Raw genomic sequence first — 23,806 nt, forward strand, 5'->3', positions numbered from 1 at the left:
GTCAAAACTGAACAGCTTTTCCTCAGCAGAGGGTGAGGGGTATAACACCACCTATCTCCTGTTTACCACACAGTCCTTTCAGCAGTCCCAAGAAGGTTCCACACCCATTCACATTCTGGTTCAGGTGATTTTGAGGATACAGATAAACCTTCGAATCAACAACTCTCAGAGAGCTAATGATCGACCTTCAGAGTGCTAATGACCAGATGACTACAAAGAATATAAATCCTTCCATTTCCCACCAGTCAGTTAGAACTGAAGAAGCTTCTTGGATGAGAAGTGAAATATTTTCAAAGAAACATTTTCAAGTTCAGTTGCCTTTTGGAAAAAGCACCTTTGGGACAACCATGACCCGGACAACCATGAGTCTCTCCACTGACATTTATCAAAGTGAAACAAAGTTCATAGTCTTCCTACAAATAAATGTACTTAATTTCTCTTTATTTTAGAATTCATCAATGGGGAGACAAGAGGAGCATAATTTGCTGAAAATTATACTCATAATATGTATTGGCAGCATGTAGCAAATACAGGATATGCATTCATATATATTAGGAATCTGTAGATTCAGCTGGGCTTCTCACCAATTTAAGTATAATTGTTCAAGTGGTAGAAAAACCCCTGGTTTTTAGAGCTCAGCTCCAAATCGGAATAAACAGGGACCAGGGAATTAGTAGTCCTTCAAATGTAAACTCTGTCAGATGGGGCTGATGGGAATTGGGGTCCAACAGCTTCTGGAATCTAGTAATTACTTAGTGCTGGAATAAACAATACTGTTGAGTCTTATCTGTAAATTCCTATGTACCAGAGATCTCAATTTGTCTCTCTTTTTCTCTGACATAAATCACCCATTAATTATAAGAATCCTATTTAACTGAGCCAGAAAATATGCCTTTTGAATAGAAGGGGTTAAATTGAATAAGTAAATAATAAATAAGAACAGTTTTTCCAAGATCAAATGCCAGGTGTCCATGATACTTTGTACGAATTATTTCAAGCTCTTCTTACATTCGACACAATATTCATTAGAATTAGCCAGAGACTGCTTGTTTCAAATAAGAGAGGCGGCAGCCATTCTTATCTTAGTAACCTTGTGATCCCTTGTGCTAGTGTGCAGCAGGTCAGGGAAATATTAAATTAAAAGGAACACATTAGCTAACCAGTAAAGTGAAAATCAATGCCACGAACGTGGCCCATAACAATTATATGAATTGTACTTGAAGGTACCAAAGAAGAAAAAATGATTTTCCATATGTAAATTGAAACATTGCAAAATGATTGCGGATTTTGTGGAGGTGGTGAGAGCGGGAGAAAGAGAAGAAAGTGTTGATGGGAAAAATGTTCCTTTTCTAACTCCATTTCTAATTCCTGCTAATATTAAGCAGCATCTGGAACTAACTGCAAAAGTCTCTGGAGGGTGTATACAATTAAAACAGGCTTGGAGTGTTTTTTGAGGACAGTTTTTTTATTTGCACCAAGGACTTGGTTTCACCATGCATTCTGTAAGCATGAGGCACTGCATATTTATGCATGCAGCTAAATACATTTGATTTATTCAAGGTCTTAAAATCGGCAGTGTGAAAACAAAAGAAAGATTTTACACAATTGGATGTTTGGAAACGAAAAAGTTGTGACTCATGTCCTTAAAATAAATAAATATTAAAAATAAGATTTCCCATAGTAAAGCATCTTCATAATCTCATATAATTTTTTTTTGCAAGACTAACCAGCCAAAGGTGTTGACTAATTCTGTTGAACTATATTTAAGGCTCATTCTCACAACCTGCTTCCAATCGTACAAACACTATACAGGCTATTTTTGAGAGACATTACCTTCTACTCATCATCACCCTTCCACTGAAACAGCTTCAGGTTATTTTTAGCTATTCTGGTTTGGAGTGGTGTTCTGACTCAGATCTCCCATGTGGACAATATAGGGCACCTTAAGGATGAGGTTGGGGATGCTGCTGCTCATCTCCAATTACCCTATTAAGTCCACTGGGGGAATATCCCTTCCATGACCAATCACTAGGCACTGAACTTCTATGGCCGTTTTGGCTTTGGCTGTGAGAAAGACCTTGTTTTTGCAGCATATTTCTCTTTTTGATAGGACTATCAAAGTCATGGTAGACTGAATGCAGATCTTCCAGGAAATCAAGAGATTAAGATCAAGGCTTTAAAAGTCTACCATTTCTAGTTTGGGGGGTTTTCTGAGTATGTGATGAATCACAATTTTATTAACCTTAGCAGCACAGTCCACACAGAAACTGATGTCCACCAAGGTTGGAAGGCATCAAGGCTGATCAGAAGAACAAAATTATTTCAGCTCTAGAGATCGGCAGGGCCAGTCTTTGTGATGATGTGGTCAGTTGGTCCTCATTTCTGAGGTAGAAGGAAAGAGAAAGTCTTCAGGGGAAGATTCATTGTGATGGAGGAGACCCTGAAAGCATCCAAAAGTTGTCTTTCAAGTAAAAACATAAAACCAACATATCAAACATAAAATACAAAAAACCAAATTCTACCTGTCACACTTTGAAACAGATTCAGGAAGGTGAGGTTGTTTTTAATAATGAACAACTGGTTAGGAAAGGCAAGGATCCCTTTTCAGGAAAAGGCCCAAATGGGAGAAGAAAGAAACTAGACAGGTATAAAACCAGAAAAGGCCATAAAAATAAAATAATAATAAATAGTAAGTTTTAAAATAATAAAAAAGAGGAAAGATTCATAGCTGCTGGGAGAAATCTGATTTGAAATGATACAATCCAGAAGACAAGCTCAGGATCCAAAAAGATCTTGACAGACTTGAACAATGGGCCCTATCCAACAACATGAAATTTAATGTGGAGAAAAACAAGGGTTTACACCTAGGCAGGAAAAAACAAAGGTACAAGTACAGATTAGGTGAAACCTGATTCAATAAATGGCCAAGTTATACATATCAAGTCTCCAAGATTCTATAACCTAATTCCTTTCTCACTGTAATAAAATTGTCTACTCTAAATATGTGAGAAACATGTCTTTTTGTTTGCAAGATGCTTGACACAAATGTTCAGGAAAGCAATTGGTGGTGGTTAGTTTTCCAACTGATACATGACATTGAGTCTAGAACCCATCAGACCCCACTCTGAAAGTATTCCATATTAGACTATATGTGGGTAGCAACATTGCCTGATTTCTTCGCTGAGATGCGATAATGATGGGTTATGGGGACAGCACAGTTTATGTAGAAATAACTCCTGACTCAAGAATGTGAGAAAAGTGTGTTAATGTGGCCTTTTAACAGTACATGTAAATATACAGCTATCATAGATTGCAAAAGAAATATGAAACACATCATGGTATATCTATTCACACTATATGAACATGTAAACAATTATTTTGCCTCAAAGTAATTGGATTGTAACTCTCATGAGCAATTAAGCTTGCAAGCCTCAGAAATTCCCTTAAACCACATTTTGCAAAGGCTGTGTTCATTAACACAGCTGTTGAAGGTAATGGTACCCAGTTGATCTATACTATTAGCATTTCAGGAATCCTGCTGTTTTACTAAAAGCACTGGTTCTTTTCAAAAAATTCAGTATGGGCAAAATAAAATTTAGATTGGAAGACAATACAAAAGATAAAGTGAAATAAAAAATAGTAGGCACAATACATTCATTCTTTTGACTCTACAAACATAAATCTTGTATTTGCCTTGGCCCACAACATAACTGGAAACACAATGTCTTGCAGCCAAAAGTCCAAAGTTTTTATGAGCAATGAGGCAATTCCTCAGTCTTTAAAGAAACTAATTCTTCTACAGCCTTTGATCAGAAGGTTGGCCAGATTTATGTCCCATTCTTTTACTTTCGTGGAGGTACAGAGTTTTAAAATCAACTAAAGGTTAAGAAACTTTTAGCCCAATCCAGCAGTGTCTGCAGGGTGTACTAAAAATATCAAGGTAGCAACCATGATGGTTGCAATCAAATCTCTGACTGATTTTACATCAATCAATGTATATACTGGTATGTATCAATCAATACACTGATACATACCCTGAGGACATCCCTGTTCTCATCTTCCCTCTATAGTTGGGAGGAAATGTAAAAATGGTGTGATTTAAGTTTAATAGATGACCTCCCAGGAAAGCCACCTTCCAGTCATGATGTACCCTTGATTCCATCATCCCATTCAACCACCATAAAAGTGCTTTTAATCAAAGAAAAATATGTCAGTTCCATCTATTTGATTCTCAGTTGTCTGAAGATGAACCTGCCCAAAACAATTGCTCCCAAGTAAGTCTGAATAATTCACATTTGCATATATTTCAGAAACATATAAAACTGCTCTAATACAAGCATTACACAGTACGCTGTAATGTATCGTACATTATGATATGCATATATACAATTGTATTCATTCGTAATATAACATTATGAGCCGTGGTGATGCAGTGGTTAGAGTGCAGTACTGCAGGCTATTTCTGCTGACTGCTGACTGCCGGCTGCCTACAATTTGGCAGTTCAAATCTCACCAGGCTCAAGGTTGACTCATCCTTCCGAAGTGGGTAAAATGAGGACCCAAATTGTTGGGGGCAATATGCTGACTCTGTAAACCACCTAGAGAGGGCTGTAAAGCACTGTAAAGTACTATTGCTATTATATAATACAAAATAAATACAGTATGATACTTGCCTAAAAATATCCAAACCTGGACAGCAAACTGCAGTCCCCCCTTGCATTCAAGGCCAGTCATTTTGATACTGGTATACACAAGCCATTGTCCTTCTCTCTGCTACTATAAATGGCTTCCAAATACATCAAGCTAAGGCAAGATCCAAGAGCTGCAGCTCAGAATGGGCCTACCCACAACCACTTATATTGGACACAATGGAATATTTTTATTTATTTGAATAGGAAAGGCAAAAAGCACTTCTCAGTTCTCAATTCTAAGCTGCCAGGCTACAACAAACAGGGCACTAGAAGTATTAAACTGCTGAATTGTTGGAAGTGCTTTGAATAAATTTTAGGATTGCATTATAAATGACTAACAAGTAGCTAGCTTTTCACAACACCTGCAGTCAGCTGCCTAAAGCATCACCTCAGTTTCTTCAGCCTCCAACTAAAATGAAACAAATTCTCATGTAACTGTTTAGGATTTTAGTCTTGGGAATGAACTCTTGGGAATTTTCTGTACAGTCACCATAAAGCCAGTTCTGTAGTATAATCTCCTGCTGTTTATTTTGCTTATTTAATTCTTAGAAAAGCATTACAAAGTCTGTCTTCCTTCTCCAGAGATGTATCACCATAAATCCATCAAGAGCAAGAAAATAGGTTCAGAATTTTTTAAAACAAACAAACAAAAGACTGCTTTCTCGTTAAGCCTATTTTGGGATCGGGATGGAAAAAAATTGTCCCCCTGTGACACTAAGAAAGATTCACCAGATTGAAACACATTTTCTATTACATTTTTCAGGCAATTCATTCAATACTTATTTAAAATTGGGCACCATTCAGTGATGCTTTAAAAAAACAACAACAGCCAATTCATCTGTGTCGGAAGTGATTGTTTTATGTTCAATCCATAGGTATGCTTTTGTGGACATGAATTGAATTTATAGCTTAGAAAAGACACCTGGAATTCCCTTCATAAAAGCATAATGGTGATTATTATAGCTATTTTTATTTTGCTTACCATGGATTCGCTGATCAGGAGGAGGAGGAGAGCTTCTTCAACGTTGTCATGGGGGCTATAGATGCTGAAAGACAAACAGGCTTTTTCAAAATATAAGCAACAATAAGAATTATGCTCATGGGAGACTCTTGTTAATAGCACCACAAGATTAGTAATGTGAAACATCTCATGCATGATTAATTCGTTATATAATCGTGTCTTCAGACTGGAATGACTAAAAGCTATAGAGGTGATAACTCATCTGTGACGAGGGAGAGCAAATGATTGGTCAAAAACTCTTTATTCATGAAAGAATTTAGCTCCTGGGTGTTCTGACTGTATTGAATCTGAAGCATTTGGGGGCCAGATTGCCTGCACATGAACCTTGCAATTGAGGGATGATCCTTCAGAAAGAGCTGGTTGACTGATGAATTCCAGGACCTTGTCTGATTTGGCCCCCTCATATTTCCAGCAACATATGTGCGGCATTATCTCTATTAATATGACTGAGTCATTCATTTTAGGAGATCCTCTACTCAGTGACACTGGCAAACTTCCATTTGCCTTTCTCTGTTCAATTGATCTATTAACGTAAGGGAATTTTAAAAGCCTTTAAAAATTAATTTTTATTGTTATTTTAATTTCTGGTGTTACTCTGTGTAGTGATATATTTCACATAGGGTGTTTTACTTAGTATTTGTTCTATGCACTGAAGTGCATAGAAAGAGTAGGTATTAAATTGATTTAAAACTCCAGATAGAGAGTTTAGCTTTTTTTTTTTTTTTTTTTGCTAAAACTATTACCAGAGACCTCTAACAGAAGACCTGGCTATTATTTCTAATTAATAGCTCTCTCCCTCTTCAGTAGTTAAAATGTTTTAAAAATTCTGTAAGCTCCTAGGTCCGTACTTATCTCCAGCGTGTAGCTGTAGTCTTCGGCGTAAGGTGGTACAAATATAAGCATTGTCCTCTTTCTTCATGAACTCAGGAAGTGGGTCAGATAAGGGACTCCAGTAACAATCTTCACTTAGGGAGTGGAGGAGAAGCTCTGCCAGTTGTTTGGTAGCTGTCTGGTGAAGAATGGAAAGAAACTGAAAAATACGTTCTTAAAAACTCTTAAAAAGGACAGATTTCCTTATGCTATGAGCCGGTATAAAACATGGGATCCATTGAGTTGCACAAGAAGGAATAAACAATTGTAAGTGGGAGGGAGCTCTAAAGAGGCCAACACAATAATTTCTGCTCCTCACTAAATGTATTTGTGGGGGTTAGCATGCGTACCTTATATGTTTGTATTTAGGCTTTTATGGCACTTCAGTACAGACAGTGATGGTAAATGTTGTTTGAAAATTGAACTTTCCTCTAAAAACATCTACTTCCTGTTCTCTCAGTGGGTGTTTTCTTTATTGCACAATTCAACAGTGATATTAGTTTGTTTCACTTTTGTTATGAATAACACCAGGCAAAAAGTAACTCTATATTTTATTTATATTAGCTTCTGGCAAAGCAAAGAAGCATTTTTCTACTTAGAATACATTTTCTGGCCACAAGTAAAATTTACACACTACCATTCAACATTCCAAATTAATTAACAGGTTAATTCTACCTCAAAATTTTTATGTCCATAATATTAAAACAAATTATTAAAATTATTGGTAGCACAATGCAAGAATCCAATCCTTCCAGGACATATTAAAAATCAGAAATAATGATACTGTTAATATATTATGGTAAAGGTGATTATATTAAAATGTCACAATGCAACTCAGCATTGTGTGCTTTTCCCCTCCAGCTTAGTCCAGGAGAAGATATTAGATTTTTTGGCTTTCATTTTTTATTAAGCACAATAAAGGGTACATATAAATGTTAAGCTGTGATTATTAACAATAATTAGGACTTAATCCTCTGATTGCCTCTGCTATTTTTCTCACTGCATCTATAAGTTCCATTGGTTCCTTGATTATCTCATTCATAAAACTGGACAATCATTTTGATTCCGTTGCCTCCAGCTATAATCCTGAACCTTCCAGCTACAGCACATTTTATGCTCACCAATCTACCAAGTGGTAGTCAGTGGATTTCAGTCACAAGCTGGCCCTCAAATGCCATCAGCTGATGCTCTTTGAATGGGTGTGACCCAGATTTCTTGTGTGTGAATGTGCTGTACTTGGTCCATTTACCATTTAACATTATTCCATTAGTGTGAGGGATCACTGTCCTAGTTACAGTACTATGAAATAATTAAAAAAAAATCCAAGAATGACCAACTTGGTTGTGACTGAGGGCTGCACAGGCCACAATGTGGGTGGAAGTATGGCACCACACAGCATTCTTGGACATGATAGCACAGCTCCAACTTGCATGCTCCCAGATATTCAGCCTTCCATCCCCCAGTGTGGAAAGTGCTCAGAATTCTAGGAATACCTCTTAAGGGAGCTGAAGCCCTTTTGAAGAACAGGTTGGGAAATACCATGTTTGCAATAATCATTATTATTTACAAACATTGGGGCAAGAACAATAGTTTCTTGAAGTCTGGAGGATGCACAAGATTTGGGTTTTTATTTTTTTTAATCCAGGTTAAACCCATTATTGCAAGCATGGTATTAGAGTTTATATTATGAGGGGAGGGGCAGTGACAGTCATGTCACAAAAAGAACCCATGCTTGTGTTAAAGCTTTCTTTTTTAAGAAACAGGGTGGCCTTTCAGCTCTGAAGGAGTGATATTCTGTCCCCTCAAGAAGCCATCACTGGACCTAATCATCCTGGACAATTTTTCTCTTTTTAGGAAAGATTGTTGAGAAGATGACATGATAATAGCTCCAGAGAACTCTGTAAGAAATAGAATTCAATATCACTACCCACGATATTCTTCTCTACATAATGAAGGGACTGAGAGGGAGAGACACCACATTGTGGTGTTGTTCTGGTTCGCCTTTCACTGAGGCCAATCTGCATGGATGGAGGAGAAGAAATCAAATATATGGCCCCTTGCTGGTGGGGTGCCACAGAGCTTGACACTTTCTCTCCGCCTGCTCAAGTTTTACATGAAACTACTGGGTGAAGTCATCCATTGGTTCAGAGTCCAATGTTATCATTATGCAGATGATACCCAATTACATAGCTTGCAAGAGATGCTGATGTTGTGTCCCAGTGTCTGGAGGCTTTGCAGGCCTGGATGAGGAGAAATAAGCTTAGACTCAATCCTGAAAAGACCAAGTAGCTATGAATATTTCAGTCCTCTGGTCTCAAGAGCCCCCATTGTTAATCTTGGATGGAGCTGCATTATTCCAATCAAGATTGTTGCACAATCTGGAGTCATCTGGGACTCAGATCTTCTGCTTGAAGAGTAGGTAGCAGCTATGGCCAAGAGGGATTTTTCACAGATATATCTAGTGTGACATTTGCACCTGTTCCTTTATTAGGTGGGTCATTCCCTAAACACCCCAAGAATGGATTATTGTAGACTTCCAGGGAAGCAATGGCGGACTGAAGATGGCTCCACTTTAGCAAAGCCAACAACCGCAGCAACAAGAAGAGCCATCAGCTCCTCAGAACTCTCTGGATCAAAGGGAAAACAAGAATCACCGACAAGTTTGCTCCATTCCGAATTTCCCTATGAAGAGATAGTAAAACAATCAACTTTTCATCTTTTATATAGTATATTTGTACTTAAGTTTTTCTATCACTCTGCACTTCTCTTCTCCCCCCACCTCCCACCCAGTGGTGAAATTTAAAATTTGTTACTATCGGTTCTGTGGGCGTGGCTTGGGAGGGAAATGTGACTGGGTGGGCGTGGCCAATTTTTTTTTTTTTACTTTTAAAACCATTTTTTCTACAACCTCTTCGGCGACGAGGTTGTAAAAAAATGCTTTCAAAAGGCTCTGACGATCCCAGCTGACTTGCCTGATCAGCAAAGACTTTTTTTCTTTTAAATGCCTCTGCTGATCAAGCAACTCAGCTTGGATCGTCAGAGGTATTTAAAAGAAAAAAACCCTTTTCTTTTAAATGCCTCTGCCGATCCAAGCTGAGTTGCCTGATTGTTAGAGGCATTTAAAAGAAAAAAAGTCTCTGCCGATCAGGCAACTCAGCTTGGATCGGCAGAGGCATTTAAAAGAAAAAAAAGGGTTTTTTTCTTTTAAAAGCCTTTAATGATCCCAGCTGAGCCGCGCGATCATCAGAGGCTTTTTTTTTTTTACTTTTAAAAGCATTTTTTCGGCCAAAGAGGTTGTAGAAAAAATGCTTTTAAAAGTAAAAAAAAAAGCCTCTGATGAGTGTGCGGCACAGCTGGGCATGGGGTGGGGAGGGGGGGGCAGAGATTTTTGCTACCGGTTCTCCGAACCACCCGCCTCCATCAGGCGATCCAGTCCGAACCGGGAGCATTTCACCCCTGCTCCCACCCCCAAAAAAGAATGGAGCAATGAGGCATACATGGAACTGCCCTTGAAAATCACTCATAAGCTACAGTAGTAGTATTGGGCATTTTTCAAACTTACATACATAAACAATTTTCAGTAACTGCATTAATCAACAGAGGAAAAAAAGGCAAAATACTTTCCCCTGGTCTATTTCGTTAATCTGAAATAGAATAGTTTTTCGTTTCAGAGTAAGTAAGTCTTTTTTTACTGTGCCATCATGTTTTGAAACAGACTGAACGCAGGATCCATGCTTCATTCTTTTGATACTGCAAAAAATTTACATTAATATTTTGACATGCAAATGGTTATAAATGGTCATACTATGCAGCAATCTGGATGTGAGTGCAGCATCTTTGGATGCTAAAACTGGCATTCAGCATACCATCAGTTGCTAGAACGATGGGACTATATTTCTTGCCATTCCTGACATTTGTAGTTGCTGTTGCTGTTGCTAAAAATGTTCCCAGAAACACACCAAAGCTGACTGAAATAGCTCTCGGAGGAAAAAAAGGATCCTGAAACACTCTAAAATAAAAGTTGGTCCATTGTCAACTCAAATTCCAAACCTCTGATCCAATATGTTCAAATGCAACTTTCGAACCTCTTCCTTTCCAGTTCTTCCTTTCATCTCTCTCAGTGTGCTGCTTTTACAGAAACGTAAGGAAGGCTCATATTGTGGCAAGACAATTTTTTTTAAAAGTTTACATTAGGCAGAGATGCCTAATTACATAATTTTCTCCCATCTAGATTTTATAATAATCTTGTGTAGTAGAAAAAAACATCAAAGTTAAGTATGTTAAATTCCATTTGACCATATTAATCAGTTAGTTAACTCAGAATTGCAACACCAAGCTTATGTGCCAAGAAGAAAGGAAGAAAGGGAGGTACGGAGGTTAGTTTACAGGCTCCTGCCAAGAGAGTTAATGTGGAATTCAGGGATTGAATTTACCATTCTGAAGCTCAGAGTAGCCTTTGTTTCCATGGTCCTTAACAATTCTCTTAGATTTCTTATTCCTTGAATAATATTGCTAAAGGGAGAAAAAAAAAATCAAGTGTGAAAAGCAAGGCTGAATTGTCCATGAATTATGAACAACAGAAGAATCTCTGTTGCATTAAATATATGTACATTCATACATCTATGCATTAAGTGGTGGGTTTCAAAAATTTTTTACTACCGGTTCTGTGGGTGTGGCTTGGTGGGCGTGGCATGGCTTGGTGGACGTGGCTTGGTGGCATGGCAGGGGAAGGATACTGTAAAATCTCCATTCCCTTCCCACTCCAGGGGAAGGTTACTGCAAAATCCCCATTTCCTCCCAATCAGCTGGGACTTGAGAGGCAGAGAATATATGGGGATGGGGCAGGGGTGAATTGCTCCTGGTTCAGACCGGATTGCCCGATCCGGTAGCGATGGAGGCGGGTGGTTCAGAGAACCGGTAGCAAAAATCCCCGTCCCCCCCCCATGCCCAGCTGAGCCATGCGATCATCAGAGGCTTTTTTTTTTACTTTTAAAAGCATTTTTTCTACAACTTCGGCCAAAAAAATGCTTTTAAAAGTAAAAAAAAAAAAAAAAAGCCTCTGATGATCGCGTGGCTCATCAGGCATTTAAAAGAAAAAAAGGGTTTTTTTTCTTTTAAATGCTCTGATGATCCAAGCTGAGTTCCCTATCGGAGAGGCTTTCAGGGTACTCAGCTTGGATCGTCAGAGCCTTTTGAAAGCATTTTTTTACAACCTCTTAGCCAAAGAGGTTGTAGAAAAAATGGTTTTAAAAGTTTAAAAAAAAAAAGGCCATGCCCACATTCCCCCACCACCAAGCCATGCCCACAGAACCAGTAGTAAGAAATTTTAGATTTCACTCCTGGGATGGGGCCAGTCAGAGGTGGTATTTACCGGTTCTCCGAATTACTCAAAATTTCCACTACCGGTTCTCCAGAACTGGTCAGAACCTGCTGAAACCCACCTCTGATATGCAAACATACATATGCACATTTATGCTCAGGTTGGGTTATAGTCAGAAGTGGGCTTCAGCAGGTTCTGACCAGTTCTGGAGAACTGGTAGGGGAAATTTTGAGTAGTTCGGAAAACCAGTAGTAAAAATTCTGACTGGTCCCACCGCCATCTATTCTCTGCCTCCCGAGTCTCAGCTGATCGGGAGGAAATGGGGATTATGCAGTAACCTTCCCCTGGAGTGGGGTGGGAATGGAGATTTTACAGTATCCTTCCCCTGCCACACCCACCAAACCATGCCCATGAAACCATGCCACACCCATGAAGCCACGCCCATGAAGCCACATCCACAGAACCGGTAATAAAAAATTTTGAAACCCACCACTGGTTATAGTAATAGGGCAAGTCAGCAAATCTTCAAAGAATACTTTCCCAGATGGTGACTGATAAGAACTTACACTTTATACTTAAGGTTTGTCAGAAGGCAGTGCTTTCTCCCATTGTGCCTGGCTAGAAGAGTGGTCAGACAGAGGTCTAGCACTGTGGGTTCATATGTCACCCTAACTTATTGCACAGGATAATGCTGAGGATAAAACATGGCAGATAAAGCATGTTACTTTATGTTCAGCTCTTGCACTAAGGTAGAACATACTAGTGGAACCAGTTTTTTCCCCCGAGCTTAATTTGGAGAACTTAAAAATGTATATTAAACCTAGTTTAATTCTTAGCCTAACATGTATCTCTATTTACTACTACGGAATAATGAGAAAAACTGTGCCACAGTTTCCAATTTCTATTCTTAGATTAGCTATCCATTCCTTGTTCAGAGAATCTGTACACCTCTTTCCCTGAATTTAGGGTATGTTGTAAATTATTTTTGTTGACAATAAATCCACTTTCCCCCATGACCTACAGCCTATCTTATGCAGATTTTATCTATATAGAGAAGACAAACCTCTGAATACTAAGAGCTGTATATTGTGCTGCTTTGGTAACCTCTATTTCACTGAATGTATTTAAGCAGAAGCTGGTTATCCTTTTATCAAGAATGCTGTAAACTTCACAGCAGACCTCTAGAATCCATGACCTTTCTATGGAAGTTCCTCCTGCTTCAATCTGAAAACCAGTTAATATTTTATTTTACACCAAGAAATGTGCACTTGAGATGTCAACAAATTTGAAGTGCCTCTCTGAAAGAAAACAGATGCACACAGGCGCATAATTCACATACCAGAAAATTGTATTCCCTGAAATCACATCACAGCCTGTAAGGATTTGTTGTACTTAGGAGAACTCTACATACTTCCACTCTTAACTTAAGAAACAAAATCATTTCTCTAATCATACCACATTTAGAAATCAGTCATCTAGCAAGAACATCAAGTGACCCACTTCACTTTCCACATTTTGTTTACTTGGCTTGTGAAGAGATCTGTCGGCACCCTCTTGTGGCAGAGAGAAAAAAAGAGATCCAAACCAATCTGTTTTTTTTCCTCCTGCACTGATCCTCTCTATTAAAACAGTGGGGAGAGAATTACAATTAAATTTTCTTGTAATTTAGACTCCTAGACTGATAACTCTTCTAACAATTAATATTTCCTTTTTTGTGATTAAATGAAGATTTGTATTGTACTCTTAAACACACCGGTGGTACATCTTTCTGCCAATTGAACACAGGGTTGACTTAGGGGTATTCAAACAAACCGGGGGGTGGGTTCTACTTACCTTTACTACCGGTTTGCAATGGGAGCGCGTGTGCGTGCTTCTGCGCATGCACAGAAGCTTCTGTGCATGTGCAGACCACCAATTATGAGGTCTGGCCGGGTGGGCGGAGCCTCCCACCGCTTTTACTACCAGTTTTAAAGAGCCAGACAGAACCGGGAGCAACCCACCACTGAAACAAAATTAGCAATTAGATGAAGGTGCTTTATGCAAATATAACCTGTTTGCCTCCAAGGCACCTTTTTCATTAATGCCAAAAACAAAGACAGGTAGTCTTCAACTTACGACAACAATTGCGCCCAACATTTCTGTGGTTAAGTGAGACATTAGTTAAGTGAGTTTTCTCCCATTTTACGACCTTTCTTGCCACCGTTAAATGAATCACTGCAGTTGATTAGTTAGCAACCCGGTTGTTAAGTGAATCTGCCCTTCCCATTGACTTCACTTGCCAGAAGGTCACAAAAGGGCATCGCATGACCTTGGAACACAGCAATGGTCATAAATATAAACAAGTTGCCAAGTATCTGAATTTTGATCACATGATCATGGGGATGCCGCAAAGGTCTAACTGTGAAAAATGGCCATGTCACTTTTTTCAGTGCCGTTGTAACTTTGAACGGTCACTAAACGAACTTTTGTAAGTTGAGGACTACCTGCATCTCGGCAAGACTAGCAAATCCATTCCTGCTACTCAGTCATAAATTGGACAAGTGAAGGACCTTACTTCAACATCTCCTTATTTCATATGAATGTACAACATCGTGCAATTTCAAGCAATTCTTGCTTGTATCTTTTACAGGTAGTCCTTAACTTACAATAGTTGGTTTAGTGACCATTCAAAGTTATAATGGTAGTGAAAAAAGGGACTTATGATCGTTCTTCACTTACGACCTTTGCAGCATCCCTATCATCACATGATCAAAATTCAGATGCTTGGCAACTGACTCATATTTATGACAGTTGCAGTGCCCCGGGGTCAGGTGATCAACTTTTACGACCTTCTGATAAGCAAAATCAACGGGGAAGCTGGATTCACAGAACAACTGGGTTACTAACTTATTAACTGCAGTGATTAACTGAACAACTGTGGCAAGAAAAGTCATAAAATGGGGCAAAACTCACTTAACTAATTTTCTTACTTAACAACAGAAATTTTGGGCTCAATTGTGGTTGTAAGTAGAGGACTACCTGTATTACCTACTGGTAGCTTTGAACAGAACAACATCCAAAGCTTTTTATGTGAAATCATGTTTATTATAAACCTACCCTCTCTTTAAATGAGCCACATATGCACTCTGCAGAGCTGCTTCCAGGAAGTAAGGAAGTTCAAAATCCAAGGAAGACATATGACTGCCTTTTAGGCTTCTTGTATGTGTATTATTAAAGCTCTAGTAATAGAAGGGGGGGGGGAGAGACAGAGATTACAGATACAGTAAATATGAACAATAATTTTGCTTAATGCTTATTCTATTCTTCCAAAAGATCAGAGAAAATGACTAATATAAAGGAAAGGGAATGGAATAAAGATAATTTGAAATTTGCTTTTAATTACAATTGTTATTTCTTTATAGTTTGGCCATTTTTTTGTGCTGGTTTCACAAGGATGGCCTTATATTTCCCTCTGTATTTCTGGCAATATACTAAACAGATATACATAATTTAAGAGTCGCAAATTATAAACAAAAGAACAACTGACACCACAAATGGTAGCCTACTATAGGCTCAACAGCTCCCTCCTTTCTATTTTTTAACTGAAACTGAAAAAACAGAAAAGTGGTCAAGCATCTGAGTCCTGGGTCCCATAAATTGGATGGATTACAAATCAAGGCTTCCCCTTCTATAAGCCCGAAATCAGGGCTGTGCAGTGCCTTGAAGGGAAAAACGTTTTGAAGGGGGGAAAAAGTGGTTTGGAGTGCATGGAGACATTTGTACAGCACCTCTTGGAAACTCCTAAAAGTTGCTGCATTTTTTTTCCAGCATAGCTGTAGTGTGATCTCACTACAAAAGATGGATTTTGTTTAAGTCCCAAAAGTATTTTTTTCAGAAGGCAACTGGACTTTCTTGTTTTTTCTTTGAAGATGTTTCACTTCTCACCCAAGAAGCTTTTTCAGTTCTGACTGGATGGTGGGGAATGGAAGGATTTATATTCCTTGCAGACAGCTGGTCATCTGCTTCCTTTTAGAGCACGGGTGTCAAACTCACGGCGTCACATTGCTGTCGTGTGACATATCATGACTTTTTTTCCCTTCGTGGAGCTGGGGTGGGCGTGGCCTGCACGTGACACATCAGTCCCAAGGGCCGCCAGTTTGACAGGGCCTGTTTTAGAGGGTCGTTGAAGCACTTGGAGATTTATATTCCTTGCAGACAGCTGGTCATTTGCACTCTTTTAAATAGTCATTGAGGCCAATTGGAGGTTTATCTGTGTCCTCAGGGACACATGAGCAGTGCAAATTGTTCCTGTAGTCTGTAACCATTAGCACTACTCAGGTGACCCTGAGGACACAGATAAACCCCCAATTGGCCTCAATGACTATTTAAAAGAATGCAAATGACCAGCTGTCTGCAAGGAATATAAATCCTTCCATTCCCCAGCATCCAGTCAGAGCTGAAGAAGCTTCTTGGATGAGAAGCGAAATGTTTTCAAAGAAAAAACAAGGAAGTCCAGTCGCCTCCTGAAAAAGCACCTTTGGGACAACCGTGACCTGGATGACTGACAACCTCTACAGACATTTGGTTTAAGGCACTGACAGTGGATATTGCATTAGTCCCATGCACAGTCCAAAGCACCTTCAAATCCAAGCAACTGAACAGACCTAATAGATTATTCAGTAGTCTGTAATCAGATTACCATCTTTACCAGCTGGGCAGCACAATAACATCTGCAGCAATTTGCAATCTGCAATGATGTCAGACTGTGTCAGTTACAATTAAATTTTCCCATCTTCTACGTGAAGCTACTGTATTTGCATGGTAATGTAAAGATGCACATTGTCCCTTTTGTGGATGCACATCAACCTTGGTTGATCACAAAAAAGCTAAAGAGGATCAAACTTACTTAATAGCTCAATGGGATGCTGCTAAATGCAAGAATTAAAACATCCTAGAAGATTATGGCAATCCCACTTCCATATTGTTGCCAAGAAAATACCATGAGTAGACCAGGAATTGAGTATGACTTGAAGACTTTTCTTTACTCAAATGTAAAATAATTTAATTTGAATTTGAATTATCTTGAGTTTAAGATAATTCCTGACCCCATTATACAAAACAAAAGAGGAACTTGGTATGTACCCATTATCAGATTTCTAATTGAGCTAAAATGACCTTCCAATTTTAAAGGTAAATTGATTGTAGGGAAAAAAAATAATCTTCATTTTAGATAAGTACTATACAGTAAAGGTATATAACATGGTTTTGCATAAAGTACAGCTGATATATCCTGTTTCCCCCAAAATAAGAGATCCCCTGATAATAAGCCCAATCGGGCTTTTGAGCGCATGGCAATAAGGCCAAGCGCTTATTTCAGGGTTCAAAAAAATATAAGACAGGGTCTTATTTTCGGGGAAACGCGGGTAGCATGTATTGTTCAAAATCTGGCAAAATCTGGAATCTTAAATTTTTATCTGTGGCATTTTAGTGATTTTCAAACCTGTGTTCTGAAATTCAATATTGAAAAAGCTGGCAAAATGTGATGCTAAAATATAAAATTATGTACAGGGGTCTGATTCAAATTCCCATTCAGCTGTGTGCATGAAGTCTTGGGCTATTTGGACTTAACCACCTCAGAGAAGTATTACATGAACAAAAGAGAGCAGCATCTTGAGCATATTGGAGGGAGAATGTAATAAAACTGAACATCAGGCAGGGTCTCAGAGTAAATAATTTGGCACATTTCCTGGCTTTCGTTTAATGGAGAAAAAGTGAAACAGTGATACAAATCCTTGGGAAATGCTAAAGGGGGCTCCTTTGAGCTGACACTTATTTACCTTCTCCATTTCTTGCAGGAAAATCTGAGCAATTACACATGCCCTTTCAAAGCAAGTCATGACTTCCTCTTCTCTTTCTAACAGCCGGACTTGGGAAGCAATGGAATTGGGTGAGCGTTCCAGTGCCAAGCCTGTGAAGACAGCAACAGTGACTCTTCAATGCCATACTGAAAAGTACTAACCATCAATTAGTTCTCACTTTGTCCAACCATCCCCATAATCTTCTCTACCTAGAGAAACCTAACAGAGCTGGAGGTTATATAGTTGAGTGAATTTAGACCTTTTATCCCGATCTGTCATAGTGCGTCAGAAATAGTATCTCCTCAAAGACCTGTATGGCCTCTGCCATAACCAGGCTGAAAAAAAATTTCCAAATAAAAAAAAATTCCCTCCAGATCTTGAATTAGGATGAATGGCAATCCTTCTGCTTTGGTGTTACCTGTTAGTTTGAATGGTTTTTTCCCTCAAAGGTGCACAATTCTTTCTGTTTTACAGAAGAGGCTGTATTTCCTGAGAATGCTCAGGAAGATAAATCTATCTCAGCATCTACTTCTGTCCTACTATCGCAGCACCATTGAAAGTGTCCTGACATACGGCATTCTTGCATGGTATGGGAGCAGCTCTGTATTGGACAAAAAAGCTCTACAGAGAATCATTAAAACTGCCCAGAATATCATCGGGCTCCAGCTACCAGCCCTGGACGACATCTTCGAATCTCGCTGTTTGAGAAAGTTGCATAACATTCTCAGAGACTCTTCCCATCCTGCTTACAATCTTTTTGGACTGTTGCCTTCTGGCAAAAGATACAGAACAATTAAAACTTGGACCACACGTTTTCTGAATAATTTTTATCCCAGAGCTATAATTGCACTCAACAATGAACTAAAGGGCCACCATCAATGAGCTGTTGGACAGCCTTACTTGGTCTGTTGTGTGGATGTTTGGGTGGTTTAGGAGTGGGGAATTTGTGGTGGGTGGGAGTGTGTTTGGGGATTGTGTGTTGGACCTGGTCTTTGGGTGTTAAGTGAATTTTGTTGTATGGGTATACTGTTATACACGTACAATGATAATAAAATTATTATTATTATTATTGTGGTTCTTGGGGTTCTTTTTTAATGTTGTACACCTCCCAGAATTTCATAAAGTTATGCAGTTGTCTGTATATGATACACAAATAAATACAGGTAGCCCTTGACTTACTGTATGTTGTAACAGAGTCCAGAATTTCCACTATAAGTGATGATGGTGTAAGTCAAGACAATCATGTGACTAGACCTGATTTTATGACGTTTTTGGAGCTGTTGTTAAGCAAATGCTGTAGCCATTAAGTGAATGTGGTGGTTGTTAAGTAAATCAAGGTATTCCTGTGGGCATTCTTTTTTTACCGGAAACCAGTTGAAAAGGCCAGGAACTGCCAAAAAAATATCATTAATCTAGGTTGCATGACCACGGAATACCAGGACTGAGTCTGGGTGGTGTACAGCAAATACCATTGGAGAGAAGACTCTGCAGTCCCAATCTGGTGGAGCAGTGGTGGGTTGCCCTCAGTTCAGACCAGTTCGCAAGAACCAATAGTAAAACCGGCAGGAGGCTCTGCCCACTGAGCCGGACGTCATCATAGGTGATCTGTGCATGTGCATAAGCACACGGGCGAGATGCGAACCGGTAGTAAAAGTAAGTAGAACCCACCCTGTGAGGAGTGGGGGGGGGAGATTCAGGATAGCCACACCCCTGAATCTCTCAGGCTGTATTTAGTAGGTTACAAAGTTATAGCTGTAGTCTGGCAAGGTTCTGTCCATTAGATGTACGCAAATAAAGGATTGGATTCAATGGATTTTGTTTTGTGATCTTTGGGATTGGGTTTGACATTCTCAGAGCATAGATTATTTCAGCTTCAGGAAGAGTAATATCTTTTATATTATATAATATTATATATTATCCCATGTTTTTTTTAAAAAAAAAAGTGGGAGGGAAACTAACCTTCTAGCTACCATGTAGCTAAATATACATTTGCAATTATATGAGCAACAGCAATAGCACTTACACTTATCTACCACTTCGTAGTGTCTTACAGCACTCTCTAAGCAGTTTACAAAGTCAGCATATTGCCCCCAAGAATCTGGGTCCTCATTTTACCGACCTCGGAAGGATGGAAGGCTGAGTCAACCTTGAACCGGTGAGAATCAAATTCCTGGCAGTCAGCAGAATTAGCCTGCCATAATGCATTCTAGCCACTGTACCACTGCAGCTCCTGGTGAATATGAGCAATATGCAAGGATATTTTTGAAATTGAAAGGGGATGGTGAGCAAGGTTTTCAGATTCCTAACAGAATTGCAGCAAGAAGTTACAGCATGTACACTGTAAAACTCTCTATTACTCCTAGTTTTGCACGAAACAAATATTTAAAAAAAAGCTCTCTACAGCATGTTCCCTTGTTTCCAGAATGCTACATATATACATGAACACACACAAAAAGACAATCATGTGGTTATAAAGACTTTGGACGTCTTTTAACCCAACCCTTCATTGAGGATAAGAATCCTCAAGCTATCCCAGACAAATGAGTTTTAGGGTTGTTTTAAAAAAAACAAATTATATCCTTCCAGTATTGTATTTCAACTATGAGTTCCACCCCACCCGCCCCCAGGTTTCACTCATACCACTAATGTTATATTCCACCACCCCCCTCCACGCATACTAGGATTTCAAGTTCTTCTGGTTTGTTCTTCGTACTCTGTCAATAAGCAACTGAGCCATTTAGTATCACCCTTCTTAAGCTTGCCTGATGCATCTCCCATTGTACAGTATTTCTGAGCACTTCTTCCTTCTTATCACCTGCTTCCTGTAAGACTTGATGCCTTTGGGCTTACCGTATGCTTGAATGTGGTTCTGGACATCCCTTCTTCCCCTTCAGATATAAGTTGAAAGCCCACCAGATATGAATTATATTCATTAAATTGTATGTATGTTGAATTATATTACGTTGAATGCAATGAATATATACTGCTCAAAAAAGTAAAGGGAACACAAGCAGAAGACATCCGAGATCTGAATGAATGAAATAGCCTTATTAAATACTTTGTTCTTTACATACAGTAGTTTATATACTGCTCAAACAACTAAAGGGAACACAAAACTACTGTATGTAATGAACAAAGCATTTAATAAAGCTATTTCATTCATTCAGATCTTGGATGTCTTCTGCTTGTGTTCCCTTTATTTTTTTGAGCAGGGTATATTCATTATATCCAATATAGCATTCATTCATCCTAATAATTTAAAGCAGTTTCTTATGTAAGTATATGTGTGGAATCTGCTTACTGTCCATGAAGTATTATAGGTAAATATAGATACAAATACTTAAGTATGGGACAGACTCAGTTCCACAAATAAGGACAATTCTAATACCATCTTCTTCTGCCTCTCTAATTAGGACCCTGTATTTCTCCATTCAATACTTATGAAATGTTCTTATCTTCCTTTTCCTCTCTTTAAATGGAAATCATGTAAAGGCATCTTTGCAGACAGAAAGTCCCAAGTTGAATTCCTGGCACCTCCAAGTAAACCTGAAAAAATCCTTTTCTGATCCTCTGTACAAATACAACCACTCATTATAGATAAAACTGAGCTTCAAAGATTAAAAGATCTTATTCAGATATAGCAATTTCCTGAGTTCCTCCTCCCTGTCCCTAACTATTTTGTTCTTAGCTACCTTATACTGTACTTCATACTCCAGGTTTTTTTTCTTCAACATGCCTACACAGTCAGCCTGGAAATGGGAACAGAATGTACGGAGGAGACTGCAAGAGCCCTTCCATTTATTACTGCTAATCTTACAAGACCTGAACTTTGCCTGCTGATGCAGTCTTAAATTCAACAATTAAAATTGTATGGGTCATTTCTCTCTCTGTCTGTCTGTCTCTCCCTGTCTCTCCCCACCCTCAATATCAGAAGTGAAAATCCTTGCAAAAGCAGTCCATTAAAAGCCATACCAAATGAAAGAATGGACAATCTGTTGTCCTCCAGAACAAGCTGTTACTCATAAACTCTAGCTAGCATTTCTTTTGGAAATTCAACCTATCTAAAATGGGAACTGCAACACTTTATACCACAGTGGGAAAAGGTAAATATGTATACAAAGAAGTATACAGCACTTTATACTCCAATGGGAAAAAGTAAAGATGAGAAGTTTTATTCTGGCCCATATACCATGTTATGAATCAAACTGCTTCCTGGATTGCACTAAAAATCACTTGGATTTTTTTCATTATGCATATTCATTATGACATTTGTTTCTTCCATCCACACACAAACTTGCATATATGCATAGGCATTTAAATAAATTTGAACAATAATACACAGGAGCATAAGCACAGAGAAATATCTTGCTGAAAGATCCCAAATTCTCAACAGCACTAACAGAACTGAGCACATCATTTGGAACCAAATATTAAGCAAAGTACTATGAGCACCATCCCAACAACTATTGCTGTTCTTAACACCAGACTATGGTGTCAATCTTTTTATAGTGATCTAATAAACTTGCAGGGGATTCTGGCTGATCAATTAGTGGGGTTACAAGGGGAATAAGAAGGCAACCAAGTTAATCTGCATAGCGGATTTCTCCCAAAAGTTATGCCGGGTGTTTTTGTTCAGGAAATCAATAATCCTATGGCGAAAAAAATGGTGATGATTGACCACTGGGGTATAGGACGTACAGTTTATAGGATGAAGGTAGAGGGAGTGCCTGGAGTTCCTCATCCCAGAGGAAAGACGGGTGCCTACTTTTCCCACCAAGAAGTAACAATGGGTGCAACGGGAAAGGAACCTGAGAAATCCACCAATCGTTGCCCTTGAAACTGCCCCACATTTAATTCATAAGGACAGTTTCTCACTGCTGACGCATAGTAAAACTTGGTCAGTGCAAAGTACAACAATATAGTTTTCTGTCGACTCAAGGATGGGACAAATGCATATTACTCAGCTGTGAGGAAAGGTTTTCGTTCCTGGTAGAATTTTGCTTGGTATTCTTAAGGATTATATTCTGTTCAGAGAAATTGATCTAGGGCACTGATGGCTAACCTTTTTGCCGTTGCATGCAAAAACCAGGGAGGAGCGTGGAGGGTCGAGTATGCGCAAGCCCACAACCATAATTCAATGTGCCCCGCCCCCATGCATGCATGTGCAACCCCTCCGTGCTCCCCCCGGTTTTGGCATGCAATGGCACGGTGGGTCCAGTAGGCCTGTTTTTTGCCCTCCCCAGGCTCCAGAGGCTTTCTAGGAGCCTGGGGAGGCCTGTTTCCCGACTTCCAGTGGGCCCGAAAGGCCCGAAAATCAGCTGGCCAAAGCACGCATGCGTGCTGGAGCTGAGTTAGGGCAACGCTCGTGTGCCCACAGATATGGCTCTGCGTGCCACCTGTGGCACGCGTGCCATAGGTTCACCATCACGGATCTAGGGTCTAGGTTCCAGTGTCATGGAAGGCCAAAAGGCAGAAGAGATTGGCTTGGGGAGACTGCATGAAATTAGGCAAAAGCCTGCATTTCCATTCTATAAAGTGCTACAGGCTGGCTTAAGGAACCAAATCTTTAATAATAACATGTAGCACCTGTGCCTTCCCCAAGAGATCAGATATATTTTCCAATGCTTACTTGTTATTGTGGTCAAAAGGTAGCACTCCTTCAGAAGTATTACAGGATCTAATCAGGACAGCCAAACAAACTCAATCTAAAAACTGCTACTTTGGGTAAAAACCAAGTCCTTTGTTGACAGTTTTAAGTCTTAAAACAGGGCAGCTCCAGGGCCACATGTGGTTCCCAAGCACCCAGAGTTCCCTTGGTTTGAGTACACAGTAAGTTTTTGTTTTATTTCATTCTTTTGCTCATTTTTGAGTAAGGGATTTAAGATGCCCTAAGATTTACAGAGGGTTAAGTACTTCTTTCATTTATTAAAATGGAAAAAAAAGTCTTTTCCTCCAAAACCACAACTTCCTCCTACTTGAGTTCTAAGAGGCAACATGCGTGGTTCACACCTTCGCAAATCTTAAGATATGTTTTACTTCAAAACCATCTAAAAAGAGATTGAAATAT

General features: G+C 39.1%; 1 protein-coding gene across 1 annotated transcript in view; it reads right to left on the minus strand.

Moving 5' to 3' along the window:
- Window positions 1-23,806, minus strand: part of TTC7A (tetratricopeptide repeat domain 7A) — a 177,769-nt gene that overhangs the window by 143,159 nt on the left and 10,804 nt on the right. The window contains exons 4-8 of the mRNA XM_070932340.1: window positions 17,719-17,849; window positions 14,999-15,120; window positions 11,016-11,094; window positions 6,561-6,721; window positions 5,674-5,737 (exon numbers count right to left, since the gene is read on the minus strand). Of these exons, the coding sequence (XP_070788441.1) occupies window positions 5,674-5,737; window positions 6,561-6,721; window positions 11,016-11,094; window positions 14,999-15,120; window positions 17,719-17,849 (557 nt within the window). The remainder of the gene's footprint in view (window positions 1-5,673; window positions 5,738-6,560; window positions 6,722-11,015; window positions 11,095-14,998; window positions 15,121-17,718; window positions 17,850-23,806) is intronic.

The sequence above is a fragment of the Pituophis catenifer genome, unplaced genomic scaffold, assembly GCF_029215685.1.
Source record: "Pituophis catenifer annectens isolate HBS135680 unplaced genomic scaffold, rPitCat1.0.hap2 SCAF_1, whole genome shotgun sequence".
NCBI classification, from domain to species: Eukaryota; Metazoa; Chordata; class Lepidosauria; order Squamata; family Colubridae; genus Pituophis; species Pituophis catenifer.